Source organism: Sylvia atricapilla, chromosome 3 (assembly GCF_009819655.1).
Source record: "Sylvia atricapilla isolate bSylAtr1 chromosome 3, bSylAtr1.pri, whole genome shotgun sequence".
NCBI classification, from domain to species: domain Eukaryota; kingdom Metazoa; phylum Chordata; class Aves; order Passeriformes; family Sylviidae; genus Sylvia; species Sylvia atricapilla.
The window spans coordinates 77,279,083-77,295,682 of NC_089142.1; the positions used below are offsets into that span (position 1 = coordinate 77,279,083).

General features: G+C 47.5%; 1 protein-coding gene across 8 annotated transcripts in view; it reads left to right on the forward strand.

Annotated features, from left to right (window-relative positions):
* Positions 1 to 15,668, forward strand: part of XPO5 (exportin 5) — a 30,582-nt gene extending 14,914 nt beyond the window's left edge. For 7 of the 8 annotated variants that reach the window (XM_066315859.1, XM_066315862.1, XM_066315865.1 and 4 more), the window contains 14 exons: positions 240 to 339; positions 1,226 to 1,407; positions 6,260 to 6,360; positions 7,817 to 7,913; positions 8,454 to 8,590; positions 9,194 to 9,291; positions 9,754 to 9,800; positions 9,995 to 10,089; positions 10,923 to 10,985; positions 12,022 to 12,104; positions 12,773 to 12,880; positions 13,061 to 13,198; positions 13,363 to 13,527; positions 13,985 to 15,668. In XM_066315859.1, the coding sequence (XP_066171956.1) occupies positions 240 to 339; positions 1,226 to 1,407; positions 6,260 to 6,360; positions 7,817 to 7,913; positions 8,454 to 8,590; positions 9,194 to 9,291; positions 9,754 to 9,800; positions 9,995 to 10,089; positions 10,923 to 10,985; positions 12,022 to 12,104; positions 12,773 to 12,880; positions 13,061 to 13,198; positions 13,363 to 13,527; positions 13,985 to 14,125 (1,555 nt within the window). In that variant the 3' untranslated portion in view covers positions 14,126 to 15,668. The remainder of the gene's footprint in view (positions 1 to 239; positions 340 to 1,225; positions 1,408 to 6,259; positions 6,361 to 7,816; positions 7,914 to 8,453; positions 8,591 to 9,193; positions 9,292 to 9,753; positions 9,801 to 9,994; positions 10,090 to 10,922; positions 10,986 to 12,021; positions 12,105 to 12,772; positions 12,881 to 13,060; positions 13,199 to 13,362; positions 13,528 to 13,984) is intronic. The other variant, XM_066315866.1, reaches the window with a different exon arrangement.
* Positions 15,669 to 16,600: the final 932 nt, after the last annotated feature.

A 16,600-nucleotide genomic window follows, 5' to 3' on the forward strand; every position in this document is an offset into this window, starting at 1 on the left:
GGGCTGTCTTCGTAAAAGATTTGAATCTTACAGATCTCCATAGCCCAAGAGAACTGATAATGTTTGGGGAGTGTACACATCTCTGATGCTTTTTAATCATGTTCCCATGTACAGGATGGAGTACTACCTAGCCTCTTTAGCCTGCTCTTTATTTGTTAGATGTTTATTGCCAGTGCAAAGCTCTGCCTAAATTTCCTGGTACAAACAATAATCCCATTGCTGTCTTTTGTTGCTGCCAGAGTCCTCTCAGATCCTGAAGCCTTTATATCCTACGTGGGAGCAGACAACAAAATTGCTGATCCAGTCTTGGAAGATCCTAGTGGCCTGAACCGGTCTAGAGTGAGTATCATTACCAGGAGAGGTGTAATCATTAGTGAAACGAGACCTGCCTCCTTCCATCCCCCATTTCTCTTGTGATTACACACGCGGTCTCCTGATCATGTACTTCCTTAGAGTGCGGATCCATAGGTTTTTCAGATTGCAGAGTAACAAGCTAGCCTTTGCTCTTTGAGCTACACTAAAGAGCATGCAGGCCATGCAAAACCACATCATTCATCAGAGTAAAGCACACTGTTTCCTATTCTTTGTTTAATGGAGTTTGGTTTTGTAGAGGAAATTGATTTACATGATTATTGGAAATTGGTACAGTAAATTGTGATTTTTAAACAGGCAGTATGGAAAACATCGTGCTCAGACTGGAGCACAGAACATAATTAAAATTCATCTGAGGATATTTGTGATGAATTTTTAGTGTAAAGTCTTCACTTGGACTGCAGAGTTGCTGTCCTTAGGTCTGTAGAAGACACTGAAATGCAGTCCATAGAGATGGGATTGTGATCTAGGGCTAATGCAGTTGTATCATCTTGGATCCTTCTTCTGTCCCAGCACATGAAGGACATGAGGAACTGATGGTCTAGACCCTTCCTTTTAGCAGCCTACCTGGCTGCTTGCATGCTCCTGAGATGGTTTGCATTGATGCTTTGTCTGGTAGTGAAATCCTAGACCATCCTGCCATGGCCAGGGCTCTGTGAGGTTGATGGAATATATCATGATGGTTTGCTGCATTTTCCTGGCAGCAAACTCACCAGAGTTTGTTCCTATCACCAGGCTAGACTCACTGTAGAACATTCCCTTTTAGATGGCATGATGATGTGTTTCTCTGAAAGCCTGTTCATTCAGACTGTGATCTGGCTAAGAGATGCTTTCTCCACGTCTCTGGCTGCAGATAAGCTTTTGTGTGTACACCATTCTGGGAGTTGTGAAACGAGCTCGTTGGCCTGCTGCTACTGAAGAGGCAAAAGCTGGAGGATTCTTTTTGGGATACCTGCCCAGTGGAACTCCAATGTACCGTAATCCCTGCACTGAGCAGGTCCTGAAGCTTTTTGACAATTTACTTGCTCTCATAAGGTGAGTCAAGTTGACTTGAAATCATATATGTTGGCTTACAAATCTCTGGAAGTTAAACTGTGATAAATATGTGGAATTCTCAAAGCATGTTTGCCCAGCGAAGCCAGCGGGAATGCGGCTGGTGCCAGTGCCCAGGTACTGTTCCTGACTGTTCACAGTGGGGAATGGCACTGGAGAAACTGGAGCCTTCTGAACGTCCATTGGCCTGGCCTGCAAGAGGCCATCAAAGCTAACGGGAGCTTGTGCTGGGGTTACCTCCCCCACCTCCACTGTTACAGTTCTGCCACCCAGTTAATGATTTCTCAGCTAACATCTCTGCTCTGCCCTCAGCACCTACAAGGCCACCCCTCCTGTCACCAGCAGGGCAGTCCCAGCTCTCATCGCATCCTGTTTGCGTTGTTCTCTCTTCAGTGTTAAATTAAGCTGGTTCTGCTGAACACGAGCAGCAGCCTCTTGGAGCACTGTCTGCTCTTAAAATCAGTGGATGCGTACTCTCAGGCTTTTGCTACCATACAGTGCCTCTCTGTGTGTCACCAGTGTTATGTAGGTCTGGGGCAGCCAGGGGAGGGAGCAAGAGAAGGCAGAAAAGGGAAATCCTGAATAACACGGTTCCCAAAATTATAAAGGAGTGTAACTCCTCAGTGTAACTCCTGACACTGGGATTTTGCCAGACTTTTGGGACAGTTTTCTGAGATAACATATTACATGCTTGAAAACTTGATACTCTGTCCTTGGCAGGGACCTCTTAAGAAAGAGCATTTTCAGATCCACTTGGATTTTTCAGCTCCTGAGTTTGTAAGGGAAGGAGCCCTGTTACCTGAGCTCTTGTCTAGTCAAGTATGTTTAGTTGTCACTGAGCTCAAGAATGTGCTGCTTCCAGAGAGAAGCAATGTGCTGGACTGTTGGGACAAGCACATGCTGTCTTGGCCCATGCTGGCAGTGTTTCTCATCACTAAACTGTGTAGCACAGTGCGTGGTACTTTAGCCAATGACCAGGCAGAACTGCAGAATTGTGCTTTTGAAGTGTTTTTGCATTTTATCCTGGAAGACGGAAAATCCTACTGATGAGTTTTCAGGAGAGGTTAGGTAGAGCAGAGTTGCCCTGAGTAGCAGTAGCCCTCGTGCCATTTCTTCCAGTGCCTGCCATGTGTCATGTTGTGTGAGACCAGCTAAACCAGTGCCCAAGGTCTGAACAGGCTGCAACAGAAACTTTTTTTCCTCGTGCAGATACTGTTCCTACCAGAACTTGTGCCTTAGTAAAATCACTTGAAATTTCTGTTACAATAAGCTTAGGGAACTGTCATCCAACTTCTGTCACCACTTCACTTCTGTGAGGAAGCAGAAACTCTGCCTGGCTGTTTACCACCTCCAAGAGAGCACATGAGCTATGTTCTCTGTCCAGATATAAAGGAAGAGGCTCCATGGCTGGTTTCAGCTCTTTTTTTGAGATAATGCATCTGTGTTGTTCAAGGATCTCACCTGCTGACTGAAATGATTTTCTGTGTACATGGTAGTGACATACATGGAGAAAACTGTACTTCACTCAGAGGTATCTGGACTTTTCTTTAGGCTGGATGCTCCCACAAGAACTGATCAATGATATATTAAGAATAGTAGTTCTTTATGCTTCATATTTTCCCATTGCTGCCGCTGGATGTATAGGCCTCTATTTGACAACTGCATGCTTATACTTGTTCAGTGCAAGTCTTGATGATGCTTACGTCTTTTTGGCAAATCTGGATCTTGTGCTGTGGAACTCCTGTTGTGTTCTTTGCTGACTTCAGGTGCCTTTTCCATGTATGTCTTCCTCAAGCTGTCTTTAATATGGATCCATTCCATGGAGAACATGGAATCTGTAGCCACCTGTGAGCAGGCCGGAGTTACAGGGATAGGAAGAAGGCTGCGTGGCAGGAAAGCTGCCTGTGTTGAGGATGCCTTCAGAGACATAGTTGCATTACTACCTGGGGATGGATGCTCCTGTTAGATCTGTGCCATTAGGCAGCTCTCTGTAGGGATAAGCAACATCCAGTGTTGCCCACATGCTTCTGTGGGACAGAGATATGGAAGTGCCTGGAGGCTGGGTTGGTTTCTGTGTGAGCAGATCTGCAGGTAGCGGTAGCATGAACAGCTGAACTGAGCACCGAGTCAGGCGCCAGTGTGCTGACAAAGGGCGGTTTTCTGGCTGAGCAGGTGGGTCTTTGGCTCACTGGATCGTGTGTGGCATTCTGTTTCTGTGTTAGCAGACAGAAGCAATGAAGCTGTTAAGCCATTGGGCCTTTGCCAGGGTGGGAAGTAGCTTGAAGGTAGGTCATGAGTGAGATCAAAGAACAGAGAAGAATGAGGTAGTCCAGGTAATGGAAAAATAAGGCACAATAACATGCCACTCACGTTTTGAGTGGCATGTTATTGTGCCTTCTTGTATGTGTCTCTCTGTTGGTAGCTGTATTTAATGAATTGTTTTGAAGTTGCTTTATTAATCACTGCTTTCAGTTTTCAGAGTAGTGATTCTCCTGTCCTCTGTGGTACCTCATTTCATTTAGGTGTTTTCTAGCTTCTGGCTTCAAATATTCACTCCTGAATTTAAACTCAAATTGTGATTTTTCAGCCACCTTGGTGCATTTCTGCAGTCAGTAGCTGTGTGACCTGATGAGTGCAGAGACTTTATTGTGCTGGGATTTGCTCATGTTTTGTTACAAATTAAGTGCTCAGACTCAGCAAATGCTTTGCTTAGACAAAGGCTTTTTTGGACCTCCTGGTGACATGATGCTGACATTGTCAAAGCATTGATGCTGGTGAAAGAATTCTTGGGTAGACATGGATGCTGTAGGCATTTTCATTGTAGGCAGCTCCAGCTTTGGATAAAGATTCTTCAATCAAAGACTGTCCTAAAACTCATTTTACGGTTTACAAGCCATTCTCTCTAGGCATCAGATACTCTTTCTAGCAGAGCTGTGACCATCACTGAAAATTCCCCAAGTCCTGCCATATCCTTTGCTTGTCTTTTCTAAAGCATAAATGTCTCTTGAAATCAGTTTTGCTGTTTTCCCGTGTGTGGGGTGCCCAGGAGTGCTGATAAGTCTCAGCTGGAATATGCCTAGGGGCTACATCATCATATATGAGGGCTGTTGGATGCCTTTTTAACTCCCATGGGGAGTGGGTGGTTGACCATTTTCTCTCCATTTCCACTGGGAACTTGCTGAATTATTGAGAGAGCTTGCCCTGTAAGTGAACATCTTCCTCCCAACTCTCAGACTGAAGAAAATGCTTCAAGGACTCTGAAACAGCTAAGGACCATGACCACACCTTCAGGATATGACTCTCTGGCCTGTCCTGCTGGAGTTCATGCAGTGTGATTTCAGGGTTCACCTTTGCAATTCCACATGTCCCTGCATGGACCCCACTAGCCTTCTGCCCAGCGTGAGGCAAAACCAACATTGGCATAGAGTGGGCAGGAGATGTACAAGACATTATTTTAGTGGCTAGGCTTCAGGATAGCCTCAAGCAGAAATGTGCAGCTTTTTGAGTCAGTGGGGCAACATTAACCAGTGTGGAAGCTGGGCTGTTCTCTGGCCCTCCTTGGCAAAGCAGGATCAGCTTGTGCCCCTTTGAGGCTTTTTGCATGGTGTTGGATCCAACCCAGAATGAGAGTATGAGTCATTAAGAAGTCATTTGTGTAGCTCTTTCTGATGAAGTTCACATACTTACCTTCCTCGTGCAGTGAGCAGGGAAGTATTTAACTCTTGCAGAGAGAAACAGGATAGCTGTGGGTTTGGAGCTTTCTGCAAATGTAGGCAGCCATTGCTGCATCAGGGTTGCCAGAATTAAGAACACAGACCCAAACCCCCCCCCCCAAACCAATGATTAATATATGAGTGAAAGCTGAAGCTCTGAGGTCTGTGCACCCTCCCTTCCCCCAGCCATTCCCATGTACCCCCTGCTTTTGGAAACGCTGCTCGAGGGGGAGATACTGAGTTGCCCTTGATCACCTCTAGCAGCAGGTACAATGGCATTGCAGTTTTGGAGGAGGCTGCAGGATTTGTGCTGTGTGCAGCTGGCGACACCCAGAGTGGAGGTCTGAGGTCTCAAAGGAGAGAGGTAGGTGAGAGAGACACCCCTGCCGTGTCCAGCTCTGAGTGTCAGTATCCTGGCTAAAGAGAGGGGACCCTTTTTGGCCTGGATGGCAAGGACCAGGCACCCATGGCTGAATTGGTGTTCCTTGCAGACAGCTGACAGTGGCCACTTCCTATGATCCAGAATTGTTCCCAGCTGGATGTGTTGTCCAGGGGGCACTTATGCCTGCCATGAGTAACATCTGATCAGACTGATGTTCTCAGTAAAGTGTCTCCAATGCCATCTGCCCCCACATTCGGGGGACTGTGACCCATCCCTGAGAGGCAGTGTGTGTATTTTGGAGCTGAAACAGCCCCTCCCTCTGCAGGAGCCTTAGGTGCAGAAGACCTTTTGAGATGACAGAATCCTTGTCTTGTCAGTTTTAAAAATGCATTCTCTGATCCCTTTGGCCAAGCTAATAAGTTGTTCCCAGCATCATCTGGAGAATTTCCGGGATTTTTTACTGCCGGTGCTTGTGAGGGGTGGGATGAACTGAAGTAAGTGGAAAGGGCAGCCAGGAGATTCAGGACATGAGGTGGAGTCACTCCATGTCTCTGTTGGGTCAGCTTTCCCAGTATTTTTGCAGGTGGGGAAGGGGGATCCCATGCACATGTGTGTGGTCTCACCTTCCTCATCATCTGCCTCAGAAGAGCTGTCCACAAGCTGAAGGAGAAAATTCCACTGTCAAGGGCCAAAAGGGGTTGACTTGCATGAGTATAAACCAAGTGCTCTTCTGTTTCAGGACTCACAACAACCTCTACATGCCAGAGATGGTGGCAAGGCTGGGGGATACATTTGCAAAGGCCTTGGACATGCTGGAGGTGGAGAAGAATGCTATTCTAGGTAAGAGGCTTCTCTTGAGGAGGAATGTGTGGGCAGATTCTCAGAGGTATTTGAGTTAGTGATCTGTCCTAAGCAGTGGACAGTGTCCATAACAGTGGAAGTGAAACTGGGCTGGAGGACTAGCTTCTTCATTTGCAGCTCAGCTGTGATTTGAACCGGCTGAAACTAAGACGTTAAATAAGTTACTGGTCTCAGACACATTGGTTTCTTCTGCATGCATTGAAGGGTATGCTACCAAACTGTTCTGTCCATCTGTGGGATGATGATGGTCTCCGCAACATGGCATTTCAGGCTGCAGAGGCTGGAACATGCTGTAATTGTCTGCCTTTGAGGAGAATGAGTGCTCAGAAGGAGCCCTGAGTGCTGATGCAGAGACCTGTCCCTGGAGGGCAAGAGCCAAGTTGTGAAGTGTGGCCCTGGCGTTTGTTTCTAGACAGGATATTAAAAAGAGGCCTTTGGAACTTTCTTAAAACACGTTTGAGCTTGTGAACACAGAAGCCTTTCCAGCCAAGCAGAAGTGGGTGGCCTTGTGGATAAAGTGTGGATCATGACTTTGGAAATTAGGGTTTAATTTCAGGTTGACAGACAGTGAAATATTTTGGGAAAGTTGCTTTGTCTTCCTTTCTCTATTTCCTATCTATAAAATGAGGACATGCTTCCTTTACCTGTTTTCTGTGACTTTAAAAACTCTGAACCCCTGCACAAAAAGCAGCAGGGCCTTGATCTCTGCTTTAAACTTTTTAATATCATAGTTTGTCAGTAGCTTGTATCCTGGCAGAGAAAACAAACGTGAAGGGATGAGCTATTAGAGGAGCTGCAACAACTGTCAGCTTTGCTGCACCTGGGTTCTGATTGTTACCTGGGGGTCACAGTTTTGGAGACAGGCACGTGGCAGAACACACCGAAGGTCACGCAGCAACAGCCAGCATTTAACCCCTTCTACAGGGGGTTCAAAATTCCTGCCCTTGAGCACCTGACTGTTTGAGGTCTCAGCACCACCCAGTTCACTGGGCAGCCATATGTCTGGATTCAGGGTGGAATGGGATTGGCAGGGGTCCCCTGTTTGGGTTTGAAGCTAACCTGTCATTGCCTTCCCTGGGGGCTTGTTTACTTCTATTCTTTAACTAACTAGGCTGGCCGAGTTGGGTTTCTCTTTATGGCCAGATCTATCTGTACAGCTTCAGACCAGCTGTAGGTGTGACATCTGATAGCTTAAGTAAGTTCTACTTTGGAGAAATAAGGCAGCCACAACAACCTCTTGGAAACACCTCTGCTCTGGGTGCAACCACACTGAACCTGGCTGACCTCTGACTTTTTGCTCCAGGGTTGCTGCACCACTTCCTGTTTGCCAAGAGCTTCCCTTACTGCGGTCAAGCTGGCTGGGGCCTGCCAAGTATGCTCTGAAGGTGCACCTTGCTCTCTCATTAATGTAACTGAAGCTTATTCCTTCCCACAGGTCTCCCTCAGCCTTTGTTGGAGCTTTATGACTCTCCTGTTTACAAAACAGTCTTGGAAAGGATGCAGGGCTTCTTCTGTACCCTCTATGACAACTGGTAAGAGCACCACATCTCTCACCACAATCCAGCACTGCACAGCCAGAGCAGTAAGCTATTGTGGGGTCCTGACTTCCTTTAGAGTTCGACTTCTGATGTGAGCTGTGTCCTGTAATATCCAAGTACAAGCTGCAGTGGTGGCCTATATTCAGTGGTTGTAACCTGCCACACAGACATGGAACAGTCTGGAAAAAGTACCTCAAAATGGGGCTCTGCTTTTAGCTCTTCTGCAGTTAGGTAGTCAGATTGGAGCACTTACCTGATATCCTGATCTACTTTGCCTCTTTTGCCACTTCTAATTATGTGTCAAGGTACATTAGTGCTTGAAAGTACCTTGTAGTGCTTAAATGCTTAATTCATTGTTCCTCTGCAGGTATCCCAGAGAAAAAAGAGATAGAGTGCTAAAATTCCTCTATGTAGTATTGTTTAGGAATGTGACAACTGTGTAGTCTGAAGATGATAGTACTTGTAGCCTTTGCAAATCAGAGACGCGGTACTTGTTATCTAGCAGACTTGTAACTAACTTGTTTTTTGTTGAAGTTTTCACATCCTGGGAAATGCAGGCCCCTCCATGCAACAGGATTTCTACACTGTTGAGGGTCTCGCCACCCAGCTCCTCAGCTCTGCTTTCAACAACCTCAACAACATTCCTGATTACAGACTTCGTCCCATGCTCCGTATCCTTCCATCACTGTCTCAGGCCAGCTTGGGAGGCTCTGAAGACATAAATTTAAACCCTGTGTAGTTTTCAGTGTGGTCAAGACAAAGAAGGGTGATTGAGGAGGTAAACAAAGGGATGCACCTGGTGTGGATGAGGTGTGAGCCTAGGAGGGCACAAGCAGAAAGAGCAGTGCATGGGGTCAGAATAAATGCAAAGGATTTGTGCAGTTCTGGAGGAACTGTGAGAAGTGAGGAGTACCTTCTGAGGGGCAAGGGGGTTTGGATAGTGAGGAGCTTGATGTGCTTAGGATGTGCTTCTCTGGGAGATCTTGTGAGTTTCCTAACCTACTTTCCAGGGCTGGACATTCAGTCTTACAGCTAGGAAGTGGGTGCTAATCACCCTTAACTTTCTCAACTGCACTGTCAGAGGAAAGAGCTGAATAACTGATGTTCTTGAGATGCCACTTGTTAATTGTGTGAGAAAAGGGCTGTAAGAAGGTGGGCTTCCAGGAGTCAGTCCCTTGGCCTCCCAGTGGGATGGGCTGGCGTGAGCACCGTGCTGCAGTCTCCCTAGCAGCTGGCCTTATGTGTTGGATCTCTTCCTTAACTGGTCTGTGCAGGTGTGTTTGTGAAGCCCTTAGTACTTTCCTGCCCCTCAGAATACTACGAAACCCTTGTCTGCCCCATGCTGGGACCACTCTTTACCTATCTGCACATGGTAAGAACACAGCTTGTTCAGTGCCTGTTCCTTGACAGCCCTGATTCCTGTAGCAGCTGGCAGCAACACGTGGGAATGTCTGTCTCTACAGAGCCAGGAGAGACAAGGGCAGAGTCTTGATGTTTAATGATTTTGATGATATTTGGCAGGGGGGACTTTAAAGTTTATTGAACCCTGGCTGGTGCACAGCACACCTTGCTGTGAGTTCAAACCTGTGGACATGAACTCCTCAACCTGCAGCCCTGAGACTTTTTGGGTTTATTTATTGGTTTTTTTCCTGTGACCTCTTATTTTCATGACAGCTAATTCGCATTCCAGCACACTTGGTACCAGTTCTCCTGCTGTTCAAAATGGATCTTGGCGTGAGAGCTGTGCTTAAAGCTCTTGTGCTTCTGCCAGCAGCTATTGCTTGAGTCTCCTTGCATTGTGTCAAGATTCAGTCTTTCCTTTTGTCTTAAACAGAGGTTGTCCCAGAAATGGCAGGTGATCAACCAGCGAAGCATGCTCTGGTAAGCTTCTACCCCTTGGTACAGAGGGAGAAACGGGAATGGGATGGAGGTTTGGTCTTTTACCTGGCCCTTTGCCCGGGAACAGCCGTGCCAGCAAGGGCTGGAAGACACACTGATGACTCATTCCCTGTGTTTGGGTGGAGGGGGTACTTGAAGACACTGGCTCCTGTCAGACTAAAACCTGTTCTCCTCAGTGAGGATGATGCTGCAGATGACAACCCCGAGTCTCAGGAGATGCTTGAGGAACAGCTGGTCAGGCTGCTGACTCGAGAAGTCATGGATCTCGCCAGTAAGTGAAATCAGGCTAGGTCTCCTGAGATATTTGGGAAGATTTTCCTGGAGAGGACAACAGGAATTCCCAGTGTGCAGTAAAACCTAATTATAACCATCAGTAGTATCTAACATAACCATAAGAAGGCAGATATGAGACAGCCTGCCAAAAGCTAGTGAGAGCTAATTTAAAACCTTCAGAAGAGAGATTTCTTCCTTTTGTTAGCTTTTATGGCTCCATGGTTTTAGCACCATTCCTGTAAGAATCCAGTCCTACAGGGAATTGGGTTCTCCCATTATGTGGTTTGGAATCCAGTATGGGACATGGATTTGTGGAAAAGCCAGGTGCAGAACAGTTTTGTTGCTGGCAATTGCTGTGTCTAACCAGACGTAAGGGAAGAGTCCCTCCCCCAGAGCAGTGTCCCTTGTGTTTCCGTTCTCCAGCACCATTTTTGTGTCAGCATGGTTTTGTGTAGGGAGGCTGGGAAATTGATTTGACAGAGATTACAGATCTCAATCTTCTGTCTCCTTTCTTGACTGGCCTTTTTGCTTTAAATCAGTGTTCTTCTTGGGTTGTGGGCTTCAGATGGTTTTGCACATTCCTGGTTCTCAGTAGTAGGAAGCAACAACTGTGCAGCAGGTTCTGCTGTGGGAAGGTGCTGTGGGTGAGGTGTTACAGCCTTCCAGGTATACAGTATTGAGCTTTTATACTGGGCTTTCTGATTCTTCAGATTCCCTGTAAGAGCTGCTTGAAGCAGCTGTGAGCCCATTAGAGTCTGTGGGATAATCTCTGCATGTTCTGCAGTAGCATCTTCTCTTTTCTGCTCCTCTGACCTACAACTGTTTTTGCAGCCGTTTGCTGTGTTTCTAAGAAGGGTGTTGAACAGAACACTACTGCTGCTGTAGATGGAGATGGTAAGTAAATGCCTGCCTTCGCCTTTCCCGCCCTTGGTGCACACAAAGGCTGTTCCTTTCCTGTTTCTTGAGGGGGAGGCTGGGCTGGTGCTGGAATTTCTGTGTCAGGGGTATAGGTTTGGTAAGAGGCCTTCAGCTCTGTCCTGCCCAGCATGTCGGAGGGCCACAGAAAAACCCAGTCTGGCCTGGAAACTAATGTGCTGTAGGGTTCACAGGTGGCATATTGGAGCAGCTGGTTCTTAAGGTTCTGAGACGTGGGCTGAGGAGGAGAGGGGCATGTTTCCCAAGAGCTGAAGGTAGCTGGCTGCATGCCCCTCCTACCCCACAAAGGGTGGGTGCATTTTGCTTGAAAAGAGATGTTCTGGGTAAGCTGTGCCAGGACACTTGTTGCATTGTGCTACAGCATGTCCCTGAGAGTGACCTGCACCTTTGGGCCCAGTGTGCTCTGCTGATAAAGAGCTGACAGTGAAGGCGAGGAGATGGCCTCCTGTTGGGAATCCAAGTGCTGCTGAGTGTCTGCATCATGGGGACAGCCTCGAATATGTTCCAGGATGAGAGCCAAAATGGGGCCAAGGATCCAGGCTTATATACCAGATAAAAGGGGTGCTCTTGAGGGTCAAGGTCCAGTAGGGATAGGGAAAAAGGGTACGAAGGATTGGCTAGGAACCGGGGAGACTAATAGGGTCACAGGGCTAGAACACTAGCAAAAATAACCCATTGGGGTTCAAGGGGAGGAGGAACATTCTAGGAGGGGTACATATATGGTGAATGGGGGCTGAACAGGGTGACATAACATGACAAACCAAGGAAATAATGAAACCTAAGAAATATTAACATGTGGCTGCAAAGGCCCATGGGAGGAAAGTTCTTCTCACCTTAATCTAAAGGGGTATCTGTCCTGGTGGCAGGCCCCTGGGCCTCCACAGACACTGATTCTGTGTGCTGTGTCCTGGCTCCCAGTTTAGTTCTTGCAGCCTCCCTGTGTCCCCCTCAGTGCGTGGGAGGCCAAGTTCACAGTGCAGCCTTTGCTCTGCAGATGATGAGGCCATGGCCACAGAGGTGACTCCCCCTGCCAATGCAGAGCTCACCGAACTCGGCAAGTGTCTCATGAAACAAGAGGTAAGAAAGAGTGTGTGCTCTGACTGCCACCATCTTTTTTCTGTACTCTTTGTCACACTTGTCTGCTCTGCAGCCAGACACTGCTGCAGAGGTCTAGGCTGCTGGAATGTTCCACATGTGGGAATCACCTCTCGGAAACGTGCAGGGCTTCCAAGGGACTTGCAGAAGCCACAAAGCAAATGGAGGCTGGGATCCAGTTATAACATAGGTAGAACTCCAGCCTTTCTGGAGAAGAGGCCCTGGGCATTGAGCCCCCAGGGTGCTCCCTGGCTCTGTCTTCATCCTGGGCCCCAGTCTTCATGAGGAAGAACGTCCGCTTTTTTTTCTCTGTAAAATCTGCCTGAGGTGATAACAGGAGCCACAGTGCCGATACCACCCATTGTGCAAAGTATCTTCATCTCATTATTTCTGTACTCTCTGATGTGGATGCCTCAGAAGCTTTTGCAGCAACTTGAGAGTAGCAGCCGAGGGGAGTCCATGAGTGCTCCAGGGAAATGAAAGGAGCAGGTTAACATTGGTCCCCCATGGTTATGATGGAGCAACAGTAAGATGCAGGATTCACAGAAGCTCCTGCAGATTCTCTGGATTGCTTCTTGGCCCCCATCAGGTTTGAATGCTAGAAATAGGAAAGTTCCTCTGACTGATTTTTTCCTCTGAATTCTTTTCAGGATGTTTGCACTGCAGTGCTGATCACTGCCTACACATCCCTGTCCTGGAAGGACACCTTGTCCTGCCAAAGAACCACAACACAGCTTTGCTGGCCACTGCTCAAACAGGTACCTCTGGGAGGAAGGAGGGATTAGTTCTGGCAGGGTTGGAAGAGGAAGCTCTGAATGTTGTGAGAAGTGTGGCTGCTTCTCCCCTGGGCACCTTCTCCCTCAGGAAGAGCAAGCTGTTGCAGAAAGGTGGTTATGTACCAGTATCTTGTTTCAGTGCTGACAGTGCTTCTTCCCCAGGTGCTTCCAGGAAACCTCCTTCCCGATGCTGTGTCCTGGTTTTTCACAAGTGTGCTGAAGGGCTTACAGGTACATGGGCAGCACGATGGCTGCATGGCAGCTCTTGTCCACCTGGCTTTCCAGATCTACGAGGCCTTGGTGAGAAATTCTGTTCTTCATCCAAGTGTGAGGTTGAGGAATGTGAGGGGGATGGTGAAAACTAATCCTATGCCCAGTGGGTAGGGACAGAGGCGTTAATGGCCCACAAGGAGGGCAAGGCTGTTACTCTGGCAGAGCTGTGTTAATGGTACCTCTCCATGCAGCGCCCTCGCTATGGTGAGCTGAAGGCAGTGATGGAGCAGATCCCAGACATCCAGCTGGACTCTTTGGAGCAGTTTGATTCAAAACTTCTCAACCCAACACTGCAGAAGGTGGCCGACAAGCGCCGGAAGGATCACTTCAAGCGCCTCATCTCAGGTTGCATTGGGGTAAGTGATATCCTGGAGGAAAATTTCACAGCTGTATGATGCTGAAGTGATTTCTGCCTCTCTTCACCCTGGAGGTCCAGCAGACCAAGCAGCCCCTCCAGCAGTGGCCTCTGACTGAGAGACAGCGGGTACCTTGCACAAGGGTGCCCAGGGAAACAGGGTGTTAAAATGTTTGATTGAAGCTGCTGGGTGGGCATTGACTTCTGTGAGGATGGTGGTGACAGAGCCTTTGACATTGAATAAGAAGCTGGGGAGCTGGTATTCTAAAGGTTACCCTCAGTGCCCTGGCACTTGGGAAAGGCCAGGCCTGAAATTCCTCAGAATGCAAGCACAGGGTCTGGGCATAGAGATTGCTCAGAACCAGGGGTCTGCCTCTGCTGTGCAAGAGAGCTGCCTCTGAGCTGAGTGGGGGTGTGAAGACAGTAATGACTGATGCCTGCCTGTCTGTCCCCTGCAGAAGCCCATTGGGGAGCAGTTCCGCAAGGAGGTTCATATCCGGAACCTTCCATCTCTCTTCAAAAAGGTGAAGCCATCACTGGAGACAGATGTGCTAGAAAATGAGGATGGAGAGGGCTTCAATGTACTCTTTGAGCCTTGAGCCTGGGATGCTGCAACCGTCTCCTCCCCTACCTTATAATTTGTCTCTCATAGTAAGCACATTAGATTCTCCTTGTCACCGCCTCCACAAGCATTCGTCTGAATAAAGCCCCTTACGGGTCCTGTCCCCTTCTCTTCCATACACTGGGATGGGGCCTGCAGTGGCATTTGAACCAGTCAATATTAAGCTCTTCCCCTGACTCCTTCCCCTCCATTGGATGAGCATCTTAAGACCTCTGCTTCTCTGCAAGGTGGGAGCTGAGTCCATAGACCTCTTTAGGGTAAAGCCTGACATCTTGTAGCCTCGGGTCACTCTTGCTCCACTTCTTCATCCCTTGGGGTTTAGGATTAATGCAAAAGGCAGAGTAGTGTGCCATGTGAAAAGGGGCTACCCTAATCTTCCTCTGGGTGCTAGTAGCCAGGCTTTGTAGGGAACACATCGGACACTCCTGTCATGCTTATCAGCACTTGTCCCTAGCAGACTGGAATTCTGGTGAATCTGTTTCCCTCCAGAATGCTAAGCCTTGGGCTGAGGGCTGTGTGCCAGGAAGCCTAGCAGTGCTCTAGGATCTCCTGTGAGATCAGCCTTTCTAAGGTGCAACTGCTCTCTAGAAAGAGGCAGACACTGTCATATATATACATATATATGTATAGATATGATCATATAGCTTGTTCTACCCAGAGCCAAATGGAAGGCTTTTACTTTATGCCAGCCTTTCTTGGACATCTCTCAGGGGGAGCAGGACATATTTTTTTAATTTTTTTTTTCATTTTATCATGCCCTGTAGACTAGAACTTGGCCAGCACAGGGTAAATAAAATCTGGACCAATATCTGAAGCACCTGCAATCCAAAAGGGATCTCCTGTTGCAGTGAAGGTGACAATAGCCCCTGTTTTTACCCAGTCTGATACTTCTCAGAGAATTGCATGGTGGGGCAGGAAGGGGTGGGCTTTATACTGCAGTTTACAGGGGGGAAGCAGGTCAGAAACTGGGTTTTGGATGTGGTGGGACTCTTATGAAGCCACTCCAGTCTGCAAAGCTGGTTCTTCTCACATGACAAATACTACACAATCTATCCTAGAGTTAGTGCAGGAGCTGGGAGGGTCTGTCCAGAGCTAGCTGGCAGTTTTGCAGTCCAGGAGACAGAACAAGTAATAAACTCTGGTAGCTGGAGAATGGTGTCTCCTCATGGACAGACTGGACAAAAAGGCTGGGGTTGGGAGGCGTGGGAGTGCAGATAGGAAGAGCAGGCCTTGGGCATCCACTTACTCTCCTGCCCCTGCTGTTCCACCAGCACCCTCCACTTTCTTCCTAGCCTCAAACTTTTTTAACCTCTGAGCTAACGTGGCTCCTGGCTCTAGCAAAGGCTGGGTGTATTTATTGTGTTGTGATATTTTTAACATTCTGTGACTTCATGCTAGACACAAGGGGTTTTTGTAAAATGGATTTTAAACCTTTTTTGTAGGAATGTTTAAATCCAAAGCTGTCTCTGAACTGGTTGTGTTACACCTGAATGTCAGTAAAGCTATTCCAGTTTCATACACATGGTGTCATGTTTGATTTTTATTCTTGTGTCTGTTTCGTTAAGATCTGAGGCCTCTGGTCTGGCCAGGCTGCCTGCCTGGAGATTTCTCAGCAGTCCTTATTCCACCTACCGGAAGGTGGCACCTTTGCTGGTAGTCAATACACTGTCACGGAGGGGATGAAGCATTCCAGACTATATAGATTAATTGAGGGGGAAATTGCATTTTTGAAGTATTTATTTGTCACTCACTGCTAGTTTATTTTAATTCTAGGTCCCAGCTTACAGCTTGGAGGGTTATGTGTTGTCAAAGGAAAGCCCTTAGGCTATTCGAGAGTCTGTCCCATAAGCATGTGAAGCAATAGCGTAAAGGAGGACAGATAGACAGACAAATGTGATATGCACATGCAGCATATGCCTGGGTCTGCAGAACAGCATGGGACAGGTTGGGTTTGGAGCCAGGATGCCAAAGTGTATCTCCTCCCTACAGCATATTCACCCTTACAGGATATTTACACTCTGAGTAATTCTACCCCAAGGAAACAGAACTTTCATTCTATTACTTGCTAAAGCCTAGCATTTAGAGTGTGGATTGCCTTCAACTGTGATACACCAATACTCCCAGAAATTCTCAACTCTCAACCACGTTGCTCAATGCCCCATCTAACCTGGCCTTCAACATTTCCAGGGATGGGGCATTCACAGCTCTGAGCAACGTGTGACAACTTACCTCCATTTACCCTCATTGTAAAATATATCTAATGTTCAGTATAAGCCTACCTTCTTCCAGTTCAAAACTGTTGGCCCTTAGCCTGTCTCTACAAACCCTGGTAGTCTTTCTCCATGTCTCCTTTATATACTCAAAGGCCAGAACAGGGTCTCCCTGGAGCTTTCTTATTGTCCAGGCTGAACAATCCCAGCTCTCTCAATTTCTTCATAGGAGAGATGTTCCA